This window comes from Girardinichthys multiradiatus, chromosome 3 (genome assembly GCF_021462225.1).
Source record: "Girardinichthys multiradiatus isolate DD_20200921_A chromosome 3, DD_fGirMul_XY1, whole genome shotgun sequence".
Classification (NCBI taxonomy): domain Eukaryota; kingdom Metazoa; phylum Chordata; class Actinopteri; order Cyprinodontiformes; family Goodeidae; genus Girardinichthys; species Girardinichthys multiradiatus.
Window position 1 is genome coordinate 28,844,948 of NC_061796.1, and position 25,920 is coordinate 28,870,867.

The window sequence follows — 25,920 nt, forward strand, 5'->3', positions numbered from 1 at the left end:
GGAATGAGTAATGAATTAGTACTTAGTGATGGCTGCCCTGAAACTTTGCTGTCCTTCAGCCACTTTGCTGCTAATTTGGTGGCTTGCTTAGAATTGTTGAGCCAAATGCACCCCATCTTGACTGGTGTCTTGAGATGTTGCTTTAATATTTCAACCTATTGTGCTTTATTCATGATGCCATCTGTGTTCTAAAGTCCACTAGTCTCTCCTGCAACAACCCCCCACTCCAAAATATGATGCTGCCACACCTTTACTTCATAGCTGGAATGACATTCTCTGGCTTATAAGTTGGCCAAACTCTTCAATTTTAGTTCCAGCCCAACTCCCTCTGAGCGGTATGATGGTTGGACATTTCAACATGGTTTATACCTGCATATAATTGTTTTCAACAGATACAATTTGGCATCTTCAGGCATCTGAGAATTGTACCTGTGGAGGTCCATAATATTCTCCTTGATATCTAACTGGATTTCTTTCAGATTTTTCCATGATATCATGGAAAAATGATATCAGAAATGATATCAGGAAATAGTTTGTCTGAGGTGTTGCCTCAAAATACATACAAAAATTTTGAAAAGATAAAAAAGCCCTCATTGTTGTGGCTTTTACCAACTAGAAATAAATTCAGTTATCCTAACAGACCTAAAAACTAACATGTTTAGTCTATAAAAACTCTTTTATTCAGTGATTGTAAATATCTGGTTTTAACTGTAGATTCCATCATCCAATGCTAAACAATCAGAAGCTTATAGATCTTTTTTAAGAAGGCAATTTCTGTTTTTGTTCTTGTTTTCCCATCTGTTCCTTCTAAGATCGCGACAGCAGATCATTAGCTTCCCCAGCTCTAGCATTCTTCTCTGTTTCATCAAGTTTCTTCATATCCTCCTTTCCTACATCAAGTGAACCTTCAGTGTGGTCTTCCTCGTCTCCTTCATGGCAGCTCCCATCCTCAGCAACTATCATACATCCACTATCCTTCCTCTGCACCTGATTTTTTCCTTCAAACTGCTCATCCTCAGCTCTCCAGCCGAGTACTTGTGTTTACAGGGAAGAATTGAAAGCACGTTTGGCATTCAAATGTTTTAATGCAGTGCTCAGGCAGATAAGTTAGACACAACAACAATCAATCAGATATGTGCAGATGACATGCAGCTTTTAAATGTCTCTCTTCAACAGACTGAAGGTATGTAAATAAATATAACTCTTCCATTTACAATAAAGTGTGCAGATTTAAAATCTGCTCTGAAATGTTTGTACAGCACCTGTATATACATGTTACCTCTCATGTGTTTTCACATCAACATTGTCTGTTTTCTGTCTTATCTTTTTTAAATTACTCAGAAGAGTTTAAATGTAAAGAGTTTACAAAAGGTTAGTGCAGTGTGTTTGGGTTTTAGGAAATATAGTGAAGGAAATAACATTAAAACAGAAGAAAAAACATGTGTCTACATGTATCCCTTATCTGAAGTGCAACTGCAGTAGCCATGTCTGAACGTTAAAGCAGAAAATTGGCATTTCCCATCAGGTGCTTTACTTCGATTTGGATGGAAACGGGTCTCTAAAGTTGAGTGAAAATGGAGCTGAATTTAGTTGGAAAAGACCTTTATCACAACAGGCAGATGACGATGCTACCGCTAGGGCTCGGTCTGCGGTAACGGTGACGATTCTTCTTTCCTTTCAGCTTCTGAGGTCATCATCAGAGTCGGGTTCGTTTTTTTCTCCTGTGATTTCTCGGTCTCATTTGTCCTAAAACATAAAATACAGGTATTTCACTAAGTCATCCCACTTGCAGCAAATCTGCCAGGAGATTGTTTTTTTTTATTTAATTGATTTGTTAATGTAGTTGTTATGTTGTCCACAAGAGATCCATCTTTGCCAGGGAAAAAAAAATTTAAAATTGGGTAAATTATTAGTCAGTAAGGCTGATACAAGGGATGTGTGTTAACATAGATATGCACTCAATGACTACAGCTCCTTCTCAAAATATTAGCATATTGTGATAAACTTCATTATTTTCCATAATGTAATGATGAAAATTTAACATTCATATATTTTAGATTCATTGCACACTAACTGAAATATTTCAGGTCTTTTATTGTCTTAATACGGATGATTTTGTCATACAGCTCATGAAAACCCAAAATTCCTATCTCACAAAATTAGCATATCATTAAAAGGGTCTCTAAACGAGCTATGAACCTAATCATCTGAATCAACGAGTTAACTCTAAACACCTGCAAAAGATTCCTGAGGCCTTTAAAACTCCCAGCCTGGTTCATCACTCAAAACCCCAATCATGGGTAAGACTGCTGACCTGACTGCTGTCCAGAAGGCCACTATTGACACCCTCAAGCAAGAGGGTAAGACACAGAAAGAAATTTCTGAACGAATAGGCTGTTCCCAGAGTGCTGTATCAAGGCACCTCAGTGGGAACTCTGTGGGAAGGAAAACGTGTGACAGAAAACGCTGCACAACGAGAAGAGGTGACCGGACCCTGAGGAAGATTGTGGAGAAGGGCCGATTCCAGACCTTGGGGGACCTGCGGAAGCAGTGGACTGAGTCTGGACTAGAAACATCCAGAACCACCGTGCACAGGCGTGTGCAGGAAATGGGCTACAGGTGCCGCATTCCCCAGGTCAAGCCACTTTTGAACCAGAAACAGCGGCAGAAGCGCCTGACCTGGGCTACAGAGAAGCAGCACTGGACTGTTGCTCAGTGGTCCAAAGTACTTTTTTCGGATGAAAGCAAATTCTGCATGTCATTCGGAAATCAAGGTGCCAGAGTCTGGAGGAAGACTGGGGAGAAGGAAATGCCAAAATGCCAGAAGTCCAGTGTCAAGTACCCACAGTCAGTGATGGTCTGGGGTGCCGTGTCAGCTGCTGGTGTTGGTCCACTGTGTTTTATCAAGGGTAGGGTCAATGCAGCTAGCTATCAGGAGATTTTGGAGCACTTCATGCTTCCATCTGCTGAAAAGCTTTATGGAGATGAAGATTTCATTTTTCAGCACGACCTGGCACCTGCTCACAGTGCCAAAACCAATGGTAAATGGTTTACTGACCATGGTATCACTGTGCTCAATTGGCCTGCCAACTCTCCTGACCTGAACCCCATAGAGAATCTGTGGGATATTGTGAAGAGAACGTTGAGAGACTCAAGACCCAACACTCTGGAAGAGCTAAAGGCCGCTATCGAAGCATCCTGGGCCTCCATAAGACCTCAGCAGTGCCACAGGCTGATTGCCTCCATGCCACGCCGCATTGAAGCAGTCATTTCTGCAAAAGGATTCCCGACCAAGTATTGAGTGTATAACTGTACATGATTATTTGAAGGTTGACGTTTTTTGTATTAAAAACACTTTTCTTTTATTGGTCGGATGAAATATGCTAATTTTGTGAGATAGGAATTTTGGGTTTTCATGAGCTGTATGCCAAAATCATCCGTATTAAGACAATAAAAGACCTGAAATATTTCAGTTAGTGTGCAATGAATCTAAAATATATGAATGTTAAATTTTCATCATGACATTATGGAAAATAATGAAGTTTTTCACAATATGCTAATATTTTGAGAAGGACCTGTATGTTAAATTTTTTAATAGAATACTGTATGTTTTAAAAGTAATGTAGTTTGAAATGTTTACGAGCAATATACTTTATTTGCATCTAAATATAAAGGCAAGTAGACTAAAATGATTTCAATTTTAGTGTAAGTTTTCTACATAATATTGGTGTTGTATTTGTAATAGAAATGCTGTAATGACTATTGAATATTATTATTTATTCAATTGTTATTTATTTTACATACAATTTGGTACAAATATTTCCATTTCTATAATTAATTATAATTAATTGTTTTGGGGTTTTTTCTAGCACTATCAAGTCAAACTTTCAAGCCACCCTGTGGAGCAATACTTCATGTCTGAACATGCAAATGATTTAACAACTTGACCAGAAGGTCAGCTTCCCAAAGAGGGGCTGTTCATAAACATTATTCTGGATATTGTTTGCCAACATGAAATATTCCCTACATACATACTTAAAACATGTAAGTAGGTGAGCTATATCACTACCCAGAGTGGCATCAGATCAGGGGGCATAGCTCTAGTTTTAGGCCAAGTTGGCACTTATTTTGTGTTTTCCCTCACTCAGAAGTCAGAATTGCTGCAGTTATTGTACTAAATAGGAAAGCTTCACACAAGAGCATGTGAATTTTTGCTTTACTGGCTCCTGAACAACATCTAATATTTGTTTGTTTTAGAAATGTTATCTAAAGATGAAATGAAGGGCACTCTGTGGCTCAGTGGGAAGATTAGGTGACCAGTATACAGAGGCTAATCCTTGACCCAGCTGTGTTGGGTTAAATAACCATCCTGCATATCACCCACTTCTCTCTCCACCATGTTAATATCTTCTGAACTGTCAGATAAAGGCCACTAGTGCAACAGAAAACCTTTTTAAAAGGACTAATTGAACACTTATGCTGGTTTGGTTCAGTATATGGTGTTGGTGGAAAACATTCAGGGGTCTGTTCCTTCTCTGTGGTTACAGATATTGTGCTAAATTCCCTGAAGTACATAAGAATGAAACCCCAGCAGGAAATTGTTTATTTAAAGGATGAACAAATATGAACACTTAATTAACAGCATGTGGCCTTGGTATAAATACACCTTATTTTTTGATTTAAAGTTTTGTATATGGAAGCCTTAATTTAATTTTTCAGCATTTCAGCATAGCCTACTAACTCTACACAGTTTTGTAAAGTTTGCTTATTGCACAAAGAAACAGCTTTAACAGAAGTTCATGTGATACTAAAAGTTTAATTTATAATGCGCATTTTAAGTGTTTTTATAAAATTTTGACTACCTTTGGTAATGTTACATCTGAGAGTTTTAAACTGTTACTTTTGCGTAGCAGTTAGCTGCACTGCAGCGCTAATGCTAGCTTGAAAAACGGGCGATTAGTTTGTTCTTACAATTATTTTACTGTTTAGTTTGGGTTTTGCACAACTTAGTGAGCTTGCCTAAATTGTTTGATAGGACAGTGAACCTGGTGTTCATAAAACTTTCGATACTTATCAAATTTATTATAATTTTAATAGCATATAGCTAGCTGGACTGATGCTGCCTTTAGTAAGAAAACGGATTCATACAGAAGAAAAAAATGATAAAGTAGATAATTAAAGTTGCTGGGTGAGGCAATTATTTGTGTTATGTTTTTGTACATAGCCTACATATCTAGGAGGCAATTATGTAAGATTAATTGCCTTCTAAGACTAACTGAGATAAAAGGATTATCATTCTTTGAAAAAAACTCAACTGATTTAATTTTCTTAGGCTGGACTGAACTGGTCTTTGTAATCCTGTTTTTCTCATAGTGTGTGGAATACCTTCAAGACTCAACATTTGGTGGTGCTATGCTCTGAACAGTGAGGTTAAATGATGTTAACAAGGAGAGGTGATCAGGACGTAAGGTTAGAGGTAAAAACTTCTGAGACATGACCTTGACATTGGAGCAGGCCGGTTATTGTGCAGGACGTCCCAGCTAGAGGTAGAGCTGTCACAAGATCAAGACAAAGAATCACAAGACCAAAACAAAGAAGAAATCACGGCGACTGTGTTCAGATATTTTAAAACCTCACTCCTGGTGTCATTAGTCAGAAGGACAGGAGATTATGTTTTAAAATGATTGCACACAGCTGACTGAGATTATGAAAGCCAGCAGCTCTTTAAGCACGATGTCGGGCCCCTCTCAAGGGTTACTGACAAGTAGAAAAATACACGATTTTATGTATTAACCAAGGATTGACAGTGTGAATACAGCAATGACAAAGATCAGAAGTTAACCGTTGCCTAAACAACAACTATACACATAAATGAAAATCAGAGGAGTCAAAACTGACAGATAAGTATTTATGGGATGTTTTTATGTTTCACATAAATACACTGATCAGCCACAACATTAAAACCACAGGGGTGAAGGCCGTAGAAGCAACGTCTGGCTTGCACAGTAATATAGGAACTCAAGCTCAAACTCTTAAAAATCCCCAACAATAACAGAAAAGGATCAGATCATAGAAATGCAATGCATGTATCTGCAGTTTAATGCAACAATAAGCACACCTCTGTCAGAACTGGAGCAAGAAAAGGATAATACTGACTTGGTATGATTCATAAAGAGGCTTTGAAAAGCTGGTTTGGTGCATATGCTTAATTTATTTGGGAATGAGGAGCAACTATAGTCTAGGCCAAAAGAGGAAGTGTGGCACTTCAGCTCTATTCATGTTAAAGTTACTTAAATTTCTAACATGTTCCTATTGCAGAGCACACCCCACATTTAATTCATATCCTGTTGGTGATGGGTTCGAAAGCAAAAAACATGCCACAGAGCACAAAAACACTTTAAGGTGCTAGTCTGGCCTCTGAATAGTTTGTGCGCAATCCACTATACGTCTTAGTTTTACAGAAACAAACTGGATAATCTACTTCACACCTTACTGAACACCTTTCCCTTTCCATTAGTCTATTTTTTCTGTTTTGCCACAGCAGCAAACTACTTTATATAAAGAACATGGTTTTGATGTAGCTGATCATTGTATAGAAACTGCTGGTCAGAGCAACAAAAAGACTCAATCAGAAGCATGTTAAACGAGAAACCTTACATTTACTTCTATTGTATGAAAACAAATCAAGAATAGTCAGAAAAACATGCATGTTTTAAAGAAGAGGTCAGGAGAGCAGATTATCCCTGCGCTGATCTTAAAGTGGCTTTTAAATTTTCATGGCGAAACATAAAGGGGATTATATACTTAGGTGCATTCTTTAACAGACCTACCAACACTTGATATAGAAGTGTGTGGTGCAAGTGTTTTCCTTAAGGGATTAGAGCTTATTTGGCTTGCCACTTTGTCGCTTTCTATTAAAAACTTTATACGATAGAGCGTTAAGGCCTGTAGCAGGAAAACAAACCGAGGAAGAAGAATTTCTTTCGTTGCTTCCATCAATAAAGTCAAAATGTTGAGCTCTAAACCAAACCAACATTGGCGCAAAGACTGGCGACAGCTATGCCTTGTATAAATGACTTTACACAAGGCTTTATACTTTACTAACGTAATACTTTACAATAGGATTTAAAAACAAAGAATTTCTCTCTCTTTAAGCATCTAAACAGTCTGCAGATGCAAACCTTGTCAGCATGTAAGCTGGGAAAGAACACAGCAGCTCTGCCTTTTCTTCAAGATATTATTTTCACTTCAATCTTATTATATTGACTTTATTTAATCACAAAACCTTTTTCTCAACATTTCAACTTTATTCTGTAACGGAAAAGAAAAAATCTCCACCATTTTGTTCCACCAAGTGACCCAAATACTCCATCGTAACTTAATAATAATAAATAATATATTAGTGTCTTAACTATGAATCATTTCATAAATTAAGACAGACATATCTGTAGATTATATATCAAACAAAGTCACCCTTGTTTACACACTTTTTTTTTGTCTATTTTACCCCTTGTCTTTCACGTGAAAAACACAAAACTAAAATTAGAAAATCAGGATTTTTTACATGGATGAATAACTAAAAAATTTGTTCCTTCTTAGATCTTTATATACTTTGTGAAAATACACTATTGATCATCTTAAATCAGTAATTTATTTTATTGACCAAAGATTACCATAATTACAGGGACGTACCACTCCTGGCACTGTTAAATAACGTGATCTTTGCAGGAGCATAATCTCAAAAGATTTAGGAAAATGAGCCTTTAATTTGAGTAAAGTTTTTTAGAAGGGGAAAAATATCTCATCTTAGGAGATAATTGTTTATTTTTACATATTGTTGGTGCCATAATGAAGTTGATCTGAGGTTCTACAAACATGACCTTTTGTTTCACCGAGTATAAACATGAACTGACTCAGAAGCTCATTTGTTTTAGCCACTAGATGAGGACCAATATTCATCCTGCTACCACACGAACAGAACAAAAACCTTCAAATCTCATCGTTAGAGAACTGCAGCAAAGAGTGAAGGAGATAGACTTTACTTGGTTTTTAACTGGAATAATTTCATTAGCTCAAATTTTTAATTTGAGTTCTCAAATTAAATACTTTTTGGATATCTTTACTAGAGAGGGCGACTGTGGAGGGTGTTGCATAATAGTTTTCCTACTTATACAGGTCATTCTCAAAATATTAGCATATTGTGATAAAGTTTATTTTCCATAATGTCATGATGAAAATTTAACATTCATATATTTTAGATTCATTGCACACTAACTGAAATATTTCAGGTATTTTATTGTCTTAATACGGATGATTTTGGCATACAGCTCATGAAAACCTCAAAATTCCTATCTCACAAAATTAGCATATTTTATCCGACCAATAAAAGAAAGGTGTTTTTAATACAAAAAACGTCAACCTTCAAATAATCATGAACAGTTATGCACTTAATACTTGGTCGGGAATCCTTTTGCAGAAATGACTGCTTCAATGCGGCGTGGCATGGAGGCAATCAGCCTGTGGCACTGCTGAGGTCTTATGGAGGCCCAGGATGCTTCGATAGCGGCCTTTAGCTCATCCAGAGTGTTGGGTCTTGAGTCTCTCAACGTTCTCTTCACAATATCCCACAGATTCTCTATGGGGTTCAGGTCAGGAGAGTTGGCAGGCCAATTGAGCACAGTGATACCATGGTCAGTAAACCATTTACCAGTGGTTTTGGCACTGTGAGCAGGTGCCAGGTCGTGCTGAAAAATGAAATCTTCATCTCCATAAAGCTTTTCAGCAGATGGAAGCATGAAGTGCTCCAAAATCTCCTGATAGCTAGCTGCATTGACCCTGCCCTTGATAAAACACAATGGACCAACACCAGCAGCTGACACGGCACCTCAGACCAGGCTGGGAGTTTTAAAGGCCTCAGGAATCTTTTGCAGGTGTTTAGAGTTAACTCGTTGATTCAGATGATTAGGTTCATAGCTCGTTTAGAGACCCTTTTAATGATATGCTAATTTTGTGAGATAGGAATTTTGGGTTTTCATGAGCTGTATGCCACAATCATCTGTATTAAGACAATAAAAGACCTGAAATATTTCAGTTAGTGTGCAATGAATCTAAAATATATGAATGTTAAATTTTCATCATTACATTATGGAAAATAATGAACTTGATCACAATATGCTAATATTTTGAGAAGGACCTGTATTTGGTAAATTACTCATTTATGAGGAAACTGATCCCAGAGCAGCGCATAAGGATATCTGCACTCAATGACTAAAGAAATAAGAAACAAACAAAATGTCAGTGCTAGTCTGTGTCAGTATTATGATCAGGTAAACCACCTGTTTACCACGACTCTTTCAAGTCGAAGAAGTCTAAAAAATCTGCCAAGAGAAAGAGACAGAGTGAATGTACAAGCTGAGCTCCTGCACACAGTCACGTCAGATCAACCACACACTGGAAACCAGCATCAGCAGCTCTCTCTGACGTCCCAGGTTGGAAAACAGGCCACTAGAAACAGTGAAATGAGGAAGACTGTTTACCGTATTGTCTTCACAATGAAGCGAACGATCACTGCCACTCCCACGCAGCCACACATCACTCCTACCACAATGGCTGTGACCTCACCTGCCGAGACCAAATTACAGAATGGCAAGTCTTTCTCATAAAACAGGGAAGTCTAATAGTTTAACTGGTGATCCTAGTTCATCATAAATATGCACAGTAATAACTTGTTGCCTTACCAGAGGAGAGCTCCTTCCCTGATTCTATAAAATAAAGAATACATCATTAAAAAATTAAAGTAGTTTTTCACTTTATCGTCATCATGGTTGAGTGTTCTGTTAATTGTTGCAGAAACTGATGCTCAGGTAGTGAAAGATCTCGAGCTGCTTTTGAAAACCGCATTGATCTCACAGGTTTTCCAGTTCAGTCACTCATCACAAAGAGCCACTTAACATAAATTCATTCTGCTTTCTCTTTGTACACCACTCTGTCTCAATCTCTCTCTCTCTGTTTCCTCTCCCTGTTCGTCAGACAGACTGATGTGATAACAATGGAGTCACTGTTTATTTTCTCCAAATCCTCGTCTTCAATCAAATACTACACAAACGGATCTCTCATCACTTCTCCAGCCCTTCCTCTGAATTTCTGTCATTCCCCTAGTTCACTTTCCTACAGTTATTGCTTTCAAAGTCCCTTGGTAATTAATCATCTTTCTGTTCACTCATTGCATGCTATACTAATTGCTGGGTTTGGTCTAAATAGCCACCCACCAACTCGTTATTGTGTTATGCTTTTAAATAGTGGGTTGGTGTCACAATCTACCTCTGTGGAAGTGTGGATGAGGAGCAACAAAGTGTCACCTTTCATAAGCTCAGAGCTGTTAAACATAAACTTCTGAGAATATAAAGATCATACAGCAATTTATATATAAATATATTATGCACTTATTTGAATAGTAACATTGTTCTGCTGTCTTTATTGTTGATTTTTCCTTGCAACCTGCAGAGAAGGAGGCAAAGACAACTCTGTGGTTGAGCGGCTGTGTCATACGAAAGTTGTCCTGCAGCAGCATCCTGTCAGCTTCCTGAGCTTTACTGGAGTAAAGTATCGTCTCCATCTTCAGAAGCTGGAGTGAAGAGAAGGAAGGACTGTGAATATCTGAACCTATTTTTGCAAAAATACCCTTTACAAAACAAAAACATAGCCCACTCGTTAGCGCAATGATGCAAAGTAACTTTAAAGTTACAAAAGATTTTTAGACAACTGTTTAGCTTCAAATTGATACTTTTAATTAATTAAAAAATAAGTAAAATCGTAATTATTCTTCGCAATAAATGCATTGAATTTCAGGAGGTAAAAAAATGATAAAAATTACTTTAGTTAATGACTCGAGGCCAACAAAAACAGGACTACTGAGTGAAAACAAGAAAGTTTTGGATCGATTTGGATGGATTAAGTTCTTTATACCCTTTACATTCTCAGTTCTGCATGCACAAATGCACAAAAACTAACTTTGAAAACACTTGTGCACACAGATGCACACACTACCATTCTGACAAAGACTGTTGAAAATTGCCTCTGAGTGGCATAAGACTGAATTAAATCATGTTTATATATGCTGAGCTCCTCAAAATTATCCAGACTGTAACTACTATGAATATGTGATGATAAATGGACACTATTTTAATGCCCTTTAAATTAATATTTTTTCTGCTAAGGTTAAAACTATCAACAGAATGTAACCTTTACCCTGGTAAAAATATTTTAGTTCTCTCTGAATCCTTGTTATCTGCTTCCAATGCTTATTATTTATCTTTGGAATGGTCTGCACCGTGGAAAAGTGAACAAATGGTTTTGAAAAAAACTATGTTATTTTTCCTAATATCCGTCTATGAGGCTGAATCAGTGAAGTGATGAAGAAAAGCTGGTTTAGTCAGAGAAACAGACACAATGATGCACCTCTGACCAGACAAGACACACCGAACCAAAGAAGAACCATAACCAATCAATTCAACAAATAAATGAGTACAAATGTTTGACACATTTTCTGTAAAAAATGTAAAACTGTATACATTTTCTTTCCACCTCACAATTATGTCTTTCTTTGTGTTGCTACATCACATAAAAGCCTAATAAAATACATTAAAGTGTAAGATTTGCCACAGAGCAGCAAAGCTTTGGTATAAATATCAGTCTCTCTATTGTTCTTGCTGTGCATGGTTAAATATGAGGTTTAAAAAAGTTAGTTGATTTTTTTGTGTTTCTCTATGTTCTCAACCAGACCTGTGCTTTTGAGATCTGAACCCTTTCATGAAACACGGTCCAGAAGACACTCTGGTAGCAGGGCGGGGTGGTCAGGGAGCCATTGTATCGATAGAAGCGTCCAAGGTCTTTGGGGAGTAGGGACTGGACGTCAAAGGCTGGGATAAACGCTCTCTGGTCTGAAGGGAAATTAGAGAATACACCCAAAAAGGGGAAGGTTACAGAAAAAAAGTGGTTGAAAAATATAAGCAAATCTGTAAATGTCTAAAGATAGTTTGGTTGTTTGATGGTTTTGGTTGTTTAGGTTTAGAGCAAATTGTGGTCCCATAGTTCCTCTCATTTGTTACTTGGCGGTTATGGGGAATTAGTTTACATTTAATTCTGTAAAAAAAAGTATGAAAACCACTAAATACTGCGATAATGGATAAAAATAGAAAAAGAAATCAATCCCAATTCATTTAGCTTTAAAACTAACGAGGACACCTACCTGCATGTCTGACACGGCTCATGTAGTCAATGATGTTATTAAACCCCGGATTTGTCTCTTCACCTGTCTGGTAAACCAAAACTCAGACTTATGATGCTCAACACTCCGAAACTAGAGTGTTTAACAATTGCTGTAGTGTTTCACAGCTCGCATTGCAGTTGTAACTTGTTTCATTACCTCAATGAGGATTGCTAAAACAGCCAGGCCGTCTCTCTGAGTCATCGCCGCAGACATGTTGGGGTAGAGCTCTGAGTTGTAATGGACCACATGGAGCTGAAGAGAACAGGGCAATGCTTAGTTAATCTTTTCACACTTATATAAAAGAGAAACATAAATGTTTCCATAAATGTTTTAAAGGGTCAAGGCTGGGGCATTCCAGTTGCTATTAGCCTGCTTTATCCATCCTATCCGATCTGTGTGGGATAATTTCCTGTTGGGACACCCAGTTGTATCTGAGTTTCAACCATCTAGTTGTTGGTTTGAGGTGAAGCTGTAAGAATTTGGAAGAAGTCCTCCTTCTTCATCATTCTATCCAACTTGTTACACCTGTACCAGGGGCAGCAAAACAGACCCTCAGCATAATGCTTCCACCACCGTGCTTGACAGTTGGTACAGCATTCTTATGTGTTTAAAATGCTCACCTTGACTACTTCACACATTCTTCTTGTTCTTGTGGCCAGTTGGTCTATTCTTCATCTTCGTTGACCATAAAACGTTTCAACAATTTGCACAGTGTTTTTACTTTCAATAAAGTACAATTCCATCTTGTTTCTAACCATAAGAACCCATTTTTGTTTTCTGTGCTTCTGTTAGAATTGACCATTGATTCTTGGAGAATCATTTATTATTTAAATTAGTTTGTGCTACACAGATTACATTTTGTTGCTATGCCATAACTTTGTGCAGCTAATGCATGAAGGTAAATAATGATTTGTGGTCACAGGTGTTTAAACTTACTTCTGCTTCTGAGCTCCTTCCATTGATGATATGCTCACTGCCCCCATGACCTGGACCACCATTGCCCCAGTGAAAGTGCAGCTGAACGGCTGTAAAGACCCAAGGCAGCCCCCGGAGCACCATCCACTCTGGCAGCTCAACGATAACTGCAGAGGAGAAAGATTTAACAAACCAGAAAGGACTGGAATCACAAACAGATTAGTTCCCCCCCTAAAACTTCTGGAAATATGAACTCATCACTTAATGGACCGTAAAAGTGTGCTGCCAGGTTCTGTTTGAGTGCAGGATAAACAGAACAGCTAGGATGCACAACAGAAGCTCATGAAGGGAGCAAACGGGCTTGATGTCATAGTTACCAGTGTGTCCATTATTGTGCAGTGAAAAGGGATGGCTGCCGGTCTGACTGTAGCCCAGCGGGGTCACAGGAATCAAATTGGGGTCATATTTAGTCTGAGTAGTTATCACATCAACAGGTGACTGGGAAGTACCACCACAGTCTGGGAAATACTCTGACCACTCAGACTGACCGACAAAACCTTTAACAGAGAAAAGACAGAAACAGAGATGTCACCCAATCACACAGTCCACTGGCTCTTAGCAACCCAGTGAAAAGCCTCCATTGATTGGGCCTCCAGCCATGTAGGACAGTTATTCTACTATTTTCTATTTACATTCATGGCCTCATAGTGGTATGATGAATACCTTCTTAAAAGACATGAACATATTCAGCAACCATGCACAGCTGATTATACAATACATCTTTAAGTGCAATTAAATATTAGTCAATTTAGTGTTGTTATAATGTACAATAATCTTAGCGTATGCAAACTTCTGACTTTATGTAAAGTAGTAAAAATATATATTTTTAAATCTCTTATTATTTTAACATTAAGCAAAGAAATAATGTTATAAATCTTAACTGAGCTAAAACAGGAAAAAAATAGTCAAAGAAAGTGTGTGTGTGTGTGTGTGTTCCTGTCTTGGCATCACAGTGAGAACCATTTTCTCGATTTCACCATCAAATTGAGGACCGTTTGTACCAAAGTGAGGACATTTTGCTGGTCCTCACGACCTATTTTGCTAACGGTTAGGTTTAGGACTAAGATGTGAATTGAGTTTAGGTTAAGGTTAGGGTTAGGGTTAGGCATGCACTGGTAATGGGTAGGTTTAGGGTTATTGTCGGGGTTAGGGCATAGAAAGGGTTGAAAATGACTGAAAATCAATGGAAGTCAATGGGAGTCAACACATGGTCCTCACTACATATAGCAAAACAAGAGTGTGTGTGTGTGTTTGTGTGTGTGTGTGTGTGTGTGTGTGTGTGTGTGTGTGTGTGTGTGTGTGCGTGTGTGTGTGTCATGTTATGGTAGAAAAAAACATTGCAATATCCCCTTATTTTACTATCATTGTTGCTCTGCCTAAAATTAAATGGCTGCTGCCGATGTGATAGGACCCTGTATTTTCTTATGTGATCAGTTTAAAGTGATCTGCTCTTCTTAATATTTTTTCCCTGATATTGCTGTGCAAGTTTCACACTCCTTTTTATCATTTAGGCCAGATTGTTCAATTTTTTATATATGAATAAAAGGAAGCCATGAAAAGTTCTTTATTTCAAATTAATCTTGCTAAAACATTTACAAATATATAATTTCTATAATTTTCTTAACATTTTAGGAAGCACATTCTTGTCTATAATCTATTCATACTTTTTTGTTAATTTGATGTGATTTCACTTTGCTTAATATCTAAATATCCTTATAATAATAATTATTCTAATAATTATTCTATAAGTTCTTTTACATTTTAAATAAGATTAGCCCTCATGATTCATTATTTAAAAAACTGCTAAGATCCTATTGGTCAAGGTCAGTTAATCTTATTTTTTAATTGCTGCTTTATTTAAGGATGTTTAAATAATTTACATAATGTTTTATAATAATAATGATTATTGATTTATTATGAATTAAATCTTATTTATGCCAAACGTCTGATAACATCATTGTAAAGCATCTGACCACAGATTCTGAGAGACATCTTTTTAAACCCCATTCATTCAGTTAAATAAATAGATTTGAAAAAATATATATTTTAAGATGGACAAGAAAATTGGCAGGACAACGGGTGGAAGGTCTGACTGAAGCATGAGTTTCATCAGTGGAAAAACGACTGGCCTCTACAGCTGCGTGATAGTAGAAAGAAAGAGGACGTGACACGAGCGACAAAGAACCTGAATTTCAATTTGCAAAGGGAGAAATGCTTTAATGAACAGGAATGCTACTGAAAAGTTTTAACCACAAAATCCTAAATGTGGTGTTTTAGAGAAAGTGTGTATACGGCTTTAACTTTATCATGTTTTTTGTCATGTTAAAATCCCAAACTTCAATGTATTTTATTTCGATTTTATGTGACACACCAACACAAGTAAGTGCATAACTGAAAAATGGAAGGAAAATGCTAAATGGCTTTAAAAATGTTTTACAAATAAAAGCATGAATGGTCTGTAGACATTTGCATTCAGACCCGCTGAGTCAACACTTTGCTCCTTTACAGCTGCCAGTCTTGTTCTGGGTAGATCCTTAGCACCCTTGCACATCTAGATACTGAACTTTGTTTCCATTCTTCTTCGGAAAATAGCTCAAGCTCTGTCAGAATGACTGAGAAGCACTTTTCAAACATTACCACAGATTATCAATTAAATTTAGGCCTTGATTTTGACTGGGCCATTCTTTCACATGAATATACTCTGCTCTAAACCTGTCTATTGTAGCTCTGGCTAAAAATTGAATGAGGTTAAAATAGAACCCAAACAAACATATCTAATAAAAGGTAAACACTTGGTGTTTTACCTAATTTTTTCCATTTTAAGAAGATTTAAATTAGTCAGATACCATCTCACCCAAAAAAATGAGAGAAAATTTCCATCTGCCCAACCCTAACCCTGTGATGTTGTTTTAATTGCACGCGGGGTCCCCTGGTTGCACTTTGAACACCCCTGGGTTAAAGCATCAAAAACACGAGGAAATCATCAATACTTTTCTTTTACATACTGATGTACTCAATGTGAGGTGGGGATTTCATCTCCTCTGACATCCCTGAAACTTTGCCCTGTATTGTGCCTCATTTTCACCATGGGAACCGGAGGCCAAATATTCTGAACCAATTACAGCCATTCCACTGTATCTCACCAAGCGTGCTGCTCCAACACAAACACATGATGAGGCGTGTAATTAACTTCTTAGAGTGACAGAATGTTGTGCACAAGAAAAGCCAAATGCATCCCTGCATTTGGGAGCACAATACACACACAAACACACACACCCTCATTTATTCAGCTACAGTGAATGGCTCTGAATGACAAAAAGCAAATCAAATATATCTCTGAACATGTCTTTACACATCCATGTGTCCTCTGTTAAATGTCTGAACAGATATGTTTATATACAAAGCGGTCTCTAAAAAACGATTGCAAGAACGACACATTAGTGTTGTTCCCCTGAATACATGTAGAGGGTGGTCAGCTGTGAGCCCCTTTCATTCCCACACACTCATTGTGTAGCACATAGGCAGCCAGTGTGCACTGACGGCACAATAAACACATAGCTTATTGTGTGCTGCAACAATACACTGCCCGATTTGGTATGCTTTTCCCTCGGACTCGTCCCGTCTCAGTGCAACACGCTTATTCTGGAGCACCTGCCTACTTCCTTCGGTCCTTCTTCCTGCTTTCCTCCTCTCCTCCGTCCTCCACCACCTTTCCTACACCCTGCCTGACTGCTGTGCTCATGCCAGCCTGTTCAACTGTAACTAATACAGACAGAGAGGGAAACAGAGGGGGGACACGGTGGGTGAAACACAAGGACAATGACAAAATTCTGCCAAAGTTATGAGAGCTTCCAGTAGATGTGGAACATTTTCTTTTTCATTCTCTTAGGTTTTAAGCACCAGCTCATTTAGTATTGGGCTAAAGGGAAATAAATATATGTCATTTTACTGTTGTAAAAGTAGTTTTTAAATTCATTTCAGTCTAGATATAACAATTTGTCCAGGTATTAGCATAAAGCTGAAAGGTTTGACTCCAAAATAATAATTATATCCAGATTATTAAGCAATAATCCTATTGTTTGTTCCTTTTTAAGATTTGTTATGACTTTTATAACTCCGTAAGAATGTCTGCTGTGTATTTCAGTGAGGTTTAGCTCCTAAAAAGAAAATTAGGAAGCAAGAACTTACCAGAATAGCTCCAGGTGATTTCATCTATAAAGGAAAAATAAAGAGAAAGGTCTCCAAAAAATCTCCTTTTTGTGTTAGTCCTTCTTCTTTGTACAGGCTACAAGACTGCAAATTCAAACTCAAATGTCACCTTTCACAATACAATTCTAAATAAAAAGCTGTTGATGCTCAAAGAGAGTTGTCAGCAGTTCTCAAAATCCGTTCAAATTCACTCTGGAATGACTACTGTGCTACTAAAGTCCACACTCTGGCTCTCTAACCAAAACACAGACAATAAATGATGACATAAGACCTATTTTCATGTTAATGAACATCTTACCGGCAGAAGAAGCAGCTGTCCAGTAGCAAAATGTGAGTATTAGCAGGACAAAAAGACCTAACGAGTCCATGTTCACCCTCCAGCCCATACGCAGAAATGAATAAGGGCTTTCTGAGAGATGAGGAGCAAGAGAGGGAGAGATGAAGGTGGGGGGAGATGAGGGAACCGGGTCCAATAATTCCACCTGCTACTGCTCTGTTTAACATGCTGAATCCAGTCCGGCATGCATGGCTCCAGAGCAGGCCCTTAGTTTGACACTTTTGTATTAAACTCTCTTGCTTCCTTTACATAGTCCCAGATCATCTGTATTTTTACCAGCCGCAACTTATCTAGTCCAAATTCCTGAATAGTCTGGTCCTAAGATTTGTGACTCTGCTTGTCCTCTCAGGATTTCTAAGTTCTAAAGGTTTCCAGGGCTTCTCTAGAGTTTTGACTACTGACTGCGTTTTGAAAACCTGACATTTCAAGGTATTGTTAAAATTAAAATAATTTACACTACTGCTAGATTAGGTATAAATTTATCTTTTAACTTTACTAACATGTTTCTTCTGTTTGGAAATAATAATACTGCTTTTGGGTGGCCTAGACAGAGTCCTGACTTACATCTGATAATGAATCTGTGGAGATTAGGGTGATGGCAAGGAAGTCTTCCAACCTCAAAGACTCACCATCAAAGACAAACTTTCAAAGTACCAGTGGAAACATGCAAAAATCTGGTCAGCAATTATAGGACAGGTTTGATTCATTGCTGTAATGCTAAACATGTTGTCACTGGTTATTGAGAAGGGTGTAATTTTTTATTTTATATGGCATTTTTTAAATGAAATGTAAATAAAGATTTTTTTTCCTAAATGAATACTCCATTTATGTTGTTTTAGCTTTTAGTATATACTTACTAGTATATCGTACTGGTATATACATTTATAGTTCACTTTTGTATTTATGAAAGTCAGATAAAAAGTGTAAGACTTTCATATGACAATTGAATTTCAATAGCTACATTAAATATTGCCTTTTACTTACTTTATGGCCAGTTCTTCGGTCTATTGTGAAGGTAGCTGACACTGGCTTGTGTTAGCCACTCAGTAGCTAAAAGGCTAATATTCTTTTAGGTAAACAAACTTGTTCTCTGCTGTGAAGTGAAGTCATTAACACAACCCACTTAGGTTAGTGTTACTACACAGCAGAATTTTACCACCTTACATTTCTTCTTTCATCCAGTGGAAGAGGTTTGGTGAAGTCTGATCCGTTGTACAGTTCAAAATGGCGGCTTGTAAAAACGACCACGCTCCTTCTCCTTTCCAACCATACAAATTGGGTCCCCTTTGACCCAAAGCATGTCAGAACCACCCAACTTCTCTCTCATCAACACCATAAATCCAGTGTTAGGGTTAAAGAAATGATCTTGTCTGCATGTGGACGTTTCATTTTGCATCAAATTCATATCAAATTATTTTGGTTTGGATATTTCAGCAAAAATTAAAGAAAAATCTAGTTAAAAACCGTCTTTTAGAAAACAGTTGTTAAAAGTCTTGTGCTGAAATTGTGATATTATTGGTATTTACACTTTATATTACAGTGGCTTGTAAAAGTATTCATACCCCTTGAACTTTTCCACATATTGTCATATCACAACCACCAACATACATATATTTTATTGGAATTTTATGTGAAAGACCAACACCAAGTGGTATACAATTGTGGAGTGGAATGAAAATTATACATGATTTGAACAAATACAAATATAGATGTGAATTAACAAAAAGGATGGGCGCCTACACTTAGCCTAAAATTACTTGATTTAAAATCTAAAAATATAATGTCTGTTAATTATGAAGCCTTTCATTTATATGTTCAAAGTGTCTTGCAAAAGTATCCATACCCTTGGAATTTTTTTCACATTTTGTCACATTACTGCCACAAACCTTAATGTGTTTTATTAGGGTCTCATGTGATAAGACAAGAGAAAGTAGTGTATGATTATAAGGTGGAAGAAAAATAATAAATGGCTTTTTAACTTATTTTTTCAATAAAAATGTCAAAGTTGGCCCTGCATCTGTTTTCCTAGATAAAATTCAATGCATCCTGTTGCTTCTGCAATCCCTATTGAGTAAAGAGAGTCAATCTCTCAGTACTAATAAGGCTGTTCGGTGAGGGTCTCTCTGAGTTTTAGAGAATGTTAGTGAAAAAATAGCATCATAAACACCAAAAAACACTCTGGACAGGTCAGGATTAATGAAACGATGTGGGGAAGTTTAAAGCTTGGTTAGGTATTACTCTCTGAGCTCCTCAGAGAGGAAATATGAAAAGCATACAATTGCAAACATACCAGGACATTGCTTCTACACATTTTGCCTTCATTAAGCACTGGGGTTGAAAAACGTCATGATTGAAAGAAAAACACAAGAGGTTCCATTTGCAGTTTGCTACAAACTATGTAAGGAGTGAGATGAAAGCAATTTTGTTTTTGGCTTATATGCAAAATGTAATGTGTAGCAGAAACTAGCACTTCACATCACCTTGAACACACCAAAAGCTGGTGTGTTATTGGACACTAAAAGCTGGTGGTCGCAGCAACACGCTGCTGGGAGGCTTTTCTTCAGCAGGACAGAGAAGCTGGCCAGAGTTTAAGGGAAAATGGGTGAAACTGAATGCAGGACAATCCTGGAAAAAAAACAATCGAAGGCTACCAAGTACTTGAGACTGGGGCAGAGATTCACCATCCAGCAGCAAAATTACCCTAAATAAACAACAGGAGCCATAATGGAATGGTTTGAATTTTACATTTATGTGTTTGAATGGCCCGGTCAAAGTTCAGACCTATACCCAATTAAGAATTTGTGGCAGGAGTTGAAAAGTGATGTTTACAGATGCTCTGAATTCAATCTGAGTTTATAACAAATGTTTAAACCACCAGGTGGAGCTCTATTTACATTAACCCTGAATTCAAACAGTCGCCCTCTGCTCTGCAACTTCCACCAGTATGAGTGCTGTTTGTACATCAATTTTCCACACTGCATTCAGTTTGTTTGCTGGCATTCATTTCATTTCTAAAAAAAAAAGAAATCATTCTTTGCATGAGTTGATTTTAAAAATATTTTATTTTATTGTTAAACTTGCTATTGTCATAAAACTACCAGTGCATATGGCTGTAGTGATTACTTAACAATTTATCTAAGTAAATTTTAAGCTAATTGGTAAAATATAAATAGGTGGTGGCAGTGGCCAGTATTAAAATAAATCCAATCTTCGATGGTAAAATTAGAGCTAACATTAATATGTAGGCTGAAAAATGTCCATGTTTGTTTATATCTTAATGTCAGTGTCATAAAATATAATGGGTTATTCCTTTATTTGTCAGTCTCAGTTACATACATACATACATACATACAAGGTATGAAAGTAAATCCATGTTGGGATTAATACTTCCTTCTCAGATGCATACCATAGTGTATTTGTAAAGGGAATTTCAGCTTTAACTTTCTTTGTGAGACTTACTTACATAAAGTTGCATCATTCTAAATCTTATGCAGCAATGCTGATTATCTCTGTTTTAGAGTCACAGTTTTTGTTGAATTATTTTAAATAAAATTATATCAACGTTCTTTGTGAAATGCTTATTAAATGTGAACACTAGGAGGTGCCCTTTACATGTGACATAGAAACTGATGGGGGAAAATATGTCCCAAAACAAGTAATACATATATAGAGATGATCAAATGTCCAAATCCTGGACCATCAGCACTAAGCTTAAATAATTTAAATTGTTCTGATCGAAAATGATTAATCACAGTCACATAAGCTGTGACTTAAGATACAATTAAATCAAATCGTATTCTTCGTCGTGGTAAACTAAAGAAAACTAAACTTTCTGGGTCCATCAAAGCTTTGGAGCGAGTGTGTTCTGATGAAAATAACATCACACCGTGGAGTCAAGGATAGATTTAAATACAAATGCTGTGAAACACACAGACACCGTGTAGCGGTCCTCCTAAACGTGATGCGCCTCACACAGATTATGCAACAGCGGTAACCTTCGCCGGCACCCCATTGGCTATGGAGCATTCCATCACGGGGCGTGGTTAAAACGACTGAGCGTGCAGTTGGTTAGGGGGCGTGTCCTCTATGTTCATTCATAAATCCAGCAGCAGAGCATCTCTTCGTCAAGTGAAAATGCCTGTTTCCCACTGCTGCACTCATGTCCCTGCCTGCAGACGTACAAGTACATCTCATAAACCAGGAATGTCATGAAAAGGTTTCAGAGAGTGAAACAAAATTATATAGATTAATACACAAAACGATATATTCCAAGCCTTTATTTATTGTATTTTTTATGCCTATAGCTTACAAATAATGAACCCCCAAAATTCTGTGTTTCACAAGATTAGAATATTGTGAAAAGTTAAATACAAGAAACTCATGGTGTCACACCCTAATCAGCTAATTTACTCAAAACACCTGCAAAGGTTTCATCTAAATGGTATCTCAATGTGGGGGGCAGGTCACACAGCCATGGGGAGACTGCTGTCTGGACAGATGTCCAGAACACAGTCAATGACACCATTCAAAAGGAGGGTAAGCCACAGCTGGTCATTGTTAAAGAAGCTGGTTGCTCACATTGTGAGCACCTAAAAGACATCACCGACCCCTTCCTGGACCCCCTGCAGTTTGCCTACAGAGCCAACAGGTCTGTAGATGATGCAGTCAACTTAGCCCTTCACTTCATCCTCCGGCACCTGGACTCCACAGGAACCTATGCCAGGATCCTGTTTGTGGATTTCAGCTCTGCCTTCAACACCATCGTCCCAGTTCTGCTACAGGAGAAGCTCTCCCAGCTGAGTGTGCCCGACTCCACCTGCAGGTGGATCACTGACTTCCTGTCTGACAGGAAGCAGCGCGTGAGGCTGGGGAAGCATGTCTCTGACTCCCTGACCATCAGCACCGGTTCCCCCCAAGGCTGTGTTCTCTCTCCTCTGCTCTTCTCCCTGTACACCAACAGCTGCACCTCCAGTCACCAGTCTGTCAAGCTTCTGAAGTTTGCGGACGACACCACCCTGATCGGACTCATCTCTGATGGTGACGAGTCTGCGTATAGATGGGAGGTGGACCATCTGTTGGACTGGTGCAGCAAGAACAACCTTGAGCTCAACGCTCTAAAGACAATGGAGATGGTTGTGGACTTCAGGCAGAACCCAGCCCCACCTGCCCCCATCACCCTCTGTGACTCCACAATTGACACTGTGGAATCTTTCCGCTTCCTGGGAACCATCATCTCCCAGGATCTCAAGTGGGAGCCAAACATCAGCTCCCTCATCAAGAAAGCCCAGCAGAGGATGTTCTTCCTGCGGCAGCTGAAGAAATTCAACCTGCCAAAGACTATGATGGTGCACTTCTACACAGCCATCATTGAGTCCATCCTCACCTCCTCCATCACCATCTGGTACGCCGCTGCTACAGCCAAGGATAAGGGCAGGCTGCAGCGTGTCATTCGGTCTGCTGAGAAGGTGATTGGCTGCAGTCTACTGTCACTCCAGGAACTGTACACCTCCAGGACCCTGAAGCGGGCAGGGAAGATTCTGGCTGATCCCTCCCACCCTGGTCACAGACTCTTTGAGACTCTCCCCTCTGGCAGGAGGCTGCGGTCCATCCGGACCAAAACCTAACGCCACAAGAACAGTTTTTTCCCATCTGCCACCAGCCTGGTTAACAAAGCCCGGAAACCACCATGACACTCTCCCTTTCCCCCACACCCCCCCTGTTTTTGCTGACAGGACACTTGTAACCTGTAACTCTATGCGTTACATTAACGTTCAGCATGGACTCCTGCTTTACTTGCACTGCCATACTTGCACAATGATCACCTGCATTGTTGTATTGCTCTTGCATCTTATACTGCTCTATACTTACTCTCACTCACTTAAAACTGTGCACATATATTTATATTATATTGTAGATATGTTTATACTGTTTAATTTGTATTGTATTGCACCGACTACGCCAAAACAAATTCCTTGTATGTCCAAAAACGTACTTGGCAATAAAGCTTTTCTGATTCTGATTCTGATTCTGATGTATTCAAGCATATTCATAAAAAGCTGAGTGAAAGAAAAAAGTATGGTAGGGTACACCACCAACAGGGATAACCGCAGCCTTGAGAGGATTTTCAAACAAAATCAATTTAAGAATTTGGGGAAGCTTCACAAGGAGTGGAATGGGGCTAGAGTCATCAGCTTAATATATTAATAAACAAATATTAATAAACACTGATGATTAATCATTAACAGAATTACTAATAATGCTAAAATATTGTTTTTTTTGGTGTTTTTTTTTTTTACCCCTCCTTGCACCGGCACCTTAACGTGGTGGAGAGGATTAAGTGCTCGAATGATCCTAGAGGTTATGTTGTCTGGGGCTTAAATGCCCCTGGTAGGGTCTCCCATGGCAAAGAGGCTCTAGGTGACGGGTCAGACGAAGAGCGGTTCAAGAATCTTTCATGAGAACTAGTACATCGAGGCACGTGACGTCGTCCGGTACGGCGGAGCCGGAGTCCCACCCTGGAGCCAGGTCTGGGGTCAGGACTCGCCGGAGAGCGCCTGGTGGCCGGGTTACTCCTCACGGGACCCGGCCAAGCCCAAACGAGAGACGCGAGGCCATCCCCCAGTGGGCCCACCACCTGCAGGGGGAACCGTGAGGGACCGGTGCAATGAGGATTGGGTGGCCGACGAAGGTGAAAACCTCAGCGGCCCAATCCCCGGATGCTTAGGCTGGCTCTAGGGACGTGGAATGTCACCTCACTGGGGGGGAAGGAGCCTGAGCTTGTGCAGGAGGTCGAGAGATATCGACTAGAAATAGTCGAGCTAACCTCCACGCACAGCGTGGGTTCTGGAACCCATCTCCTCGAGAGGGGCTGGACTCTCTTCTACTCTGGAGTGGCCCACAAGGAGAGGCGGCGGGCTGGGGCGGGTTTGCTTGTAGCCCCCCAGCTCAGCCGTCTCGTGTTGGGGTTTACCCCAGTGGGTGACAGGGTCACATCCCTGCGCCTTCGGGTTGGGGACAGGTCTATGACTGCCATTTCGGCCTACGGGCCGAGCGGTAGTGCGGAGTACCCGGCCTTCTTGGTGCCCCTCCCGGACTCTGCTGGAGGACTTCAACTCCCACATGGGAAATGACAGTGACACCTGGAGAGGCGTGATTGGGAGGAAAGGCCTCCCTGATCTGAATCCGAGTGGTGCTTTGTTATTGGACTTCTTTGCTAGTCACGGATTGTCCATAATGAACACCATGTTCAAACATAAGGGTGGCCATCAGTGCACTTGGCACCAGGACACCCTAGGCAGGAGGTCAATGATTGACTTTGTTGTCGTATCATCAGACCGCATGTTTTGGGCACTCGGGTGAAGAAAGGGGCTGAGCTGTCCACTGATCACCACCTGGTGGTGAGTTGGGTCCGCTGGAGGAGGAGAAAGCCGGACAGACTTGGCAGGCCCAAGCGCATAGTGAGGGTCTGCTGGGAACGTCTGGCGGAGCCCTTGGCCAGGGATGTATTCAACTCCCACCTCCAGGAGAGCTTTGACCAGATTCTGGGGGATGTTGGAGACATAGAGTCTGAGAGTTGACCATGTTCTCCGCATCTATTGTCGATGCTGCTGCCCGTAGCTGCAGGCGTAAAGTCCGCAGTGCCTGTCGCGACGGCAATCCCAGAACCCGGTGGTGGACACCGGCAGTAAGAGATGCTGTCAAGCTGAAAAAGGAGTCCTATCAGCTGTGGCTGGCTTGTGGGACTCCTGAGGCGGCTGACGGGTACCGTGAGGCCAAGCGTGCCGCGGCCCGGGCTGTGGCAGAGGCAAAAACTCGGGCCTGGGAGGAGTTCGGTGAGGCCATGGAGAAGGACTACTGGTTGGTAAACCGTCCGGCGCCTCAGGAGGGGGAAGCAGTGCTTCGCCAACACTGTTTATAGTGGGGGTGGGTGGCTGCTGACCTCGACTGAGGACATTATCGGGCGGTGGAAGGAGTACTTCGAGGATCTCCTCAATCCTGCCATCACGCATTCCCTGGTGGAAACAGAGGCTGGGGACCGGCGGATAGTCGAACCTCGGCTTCAAGAGGAGCAGTGTGGTTTTCGTCCTGGCTGTGGAACACTGAACCAGCTCTATACCCTCTACAGGGTACT

General features: G+C 39.5%; 1 protein-coding gene and 1 long non-coding RNA gene across 6 annotated transcripts in view; one reads left to right on the forward strand and one right to left on the reverse strand.

Moving 5' to 3' along the window:
* LOC124865895 overlaps positions 1 to 10,635 on the forward strand; it is a 23,093-nt gene extending 12,458 nt beyond the window's left edge. The window contains exon 3 of the long non-coding RNA XR_007037684.1: positions 10,504 to 10,635. This is a non-coding gene — a long non-coding RNA (uncharacterized LOC124865895). The remainder of the gene's footprint in view (positions 1 to 10,503) is intronic.
* ca14 (carbonic anhydrase XIV) lies at positions 1,066 to 17,870 on the reverse strand. Of its 5 annotated transcripts, none has more exons than XM_047361394.1 (13): positions 17,751 to 17,870; positions 17,432 to 17,455; positions 13,561 to 13,740; positions 13,205 to 13,350; positions 12,425 to 12,520; positions 12,248 to 12,314; positions 11,782 to 11,939; positions 10,498 to 10,624; positions 9,738 to 9,761; positions 9,537 to 9,621; positions 9,344 to 9,377; positions 5,499 to 5,552; positions 1,066 to 1,746 (listed from the first exon to the last, which is right to left on the reverse strand). In XM_047361394.1, the coding sequence occupies exons 1-12, from the start codon at positions 17,836 to 17,838 to the stop codon at positions 5,541 to 5,543; spliced, it is 1,041 nt and encodes a 346-aa protein (XP_047217350.1). In that variant the 5' UTR covers positions 17,839 to 17,870; the 3' UTR covers positions 1,066 to 1,746; positions 5,499 to 5,540. The 5 variants fall into 5 exon arrangements, with proteins under 5 accessions (XP_047217350.1, XP_047217346.1, XP_047217347.1 ...); XM_047361390.1 differs by having other exon boundaries at positions 9,336 to 9,377; XM_047361391.1 differs by lacking the exon at positions 9,344 to 9,377.
* Between the last annotated feature and the right edge of the window lie 8,050 nt (positions 17,871 to 25,920).

Excerpts from the sequence above, each read along its gene's own strand:
- ca14 (XM_047361390.1), bottom strand. The coding sequence starts at position 17,838 with ATGGGCTGGAGGGTGAACATGGACTCGTTAGGTCTTTTTGTCCTGCTA. Across the intron at positions 13,351-13,560 it reads GCACAATAATGGACACACTG|TTATCGTTGAGCTGCCAGAG; the intron begins GTAACTATGACA and ends TCTCCTCTGCAG. Across the intron at positions 1,747-5,498 it reads CGGCCTGCTCCAATGTCAAG|GACAAATGAGACCGAGAAAT; the intron begins GTCATGTCTCAG and ends TTTATGTTTTAG.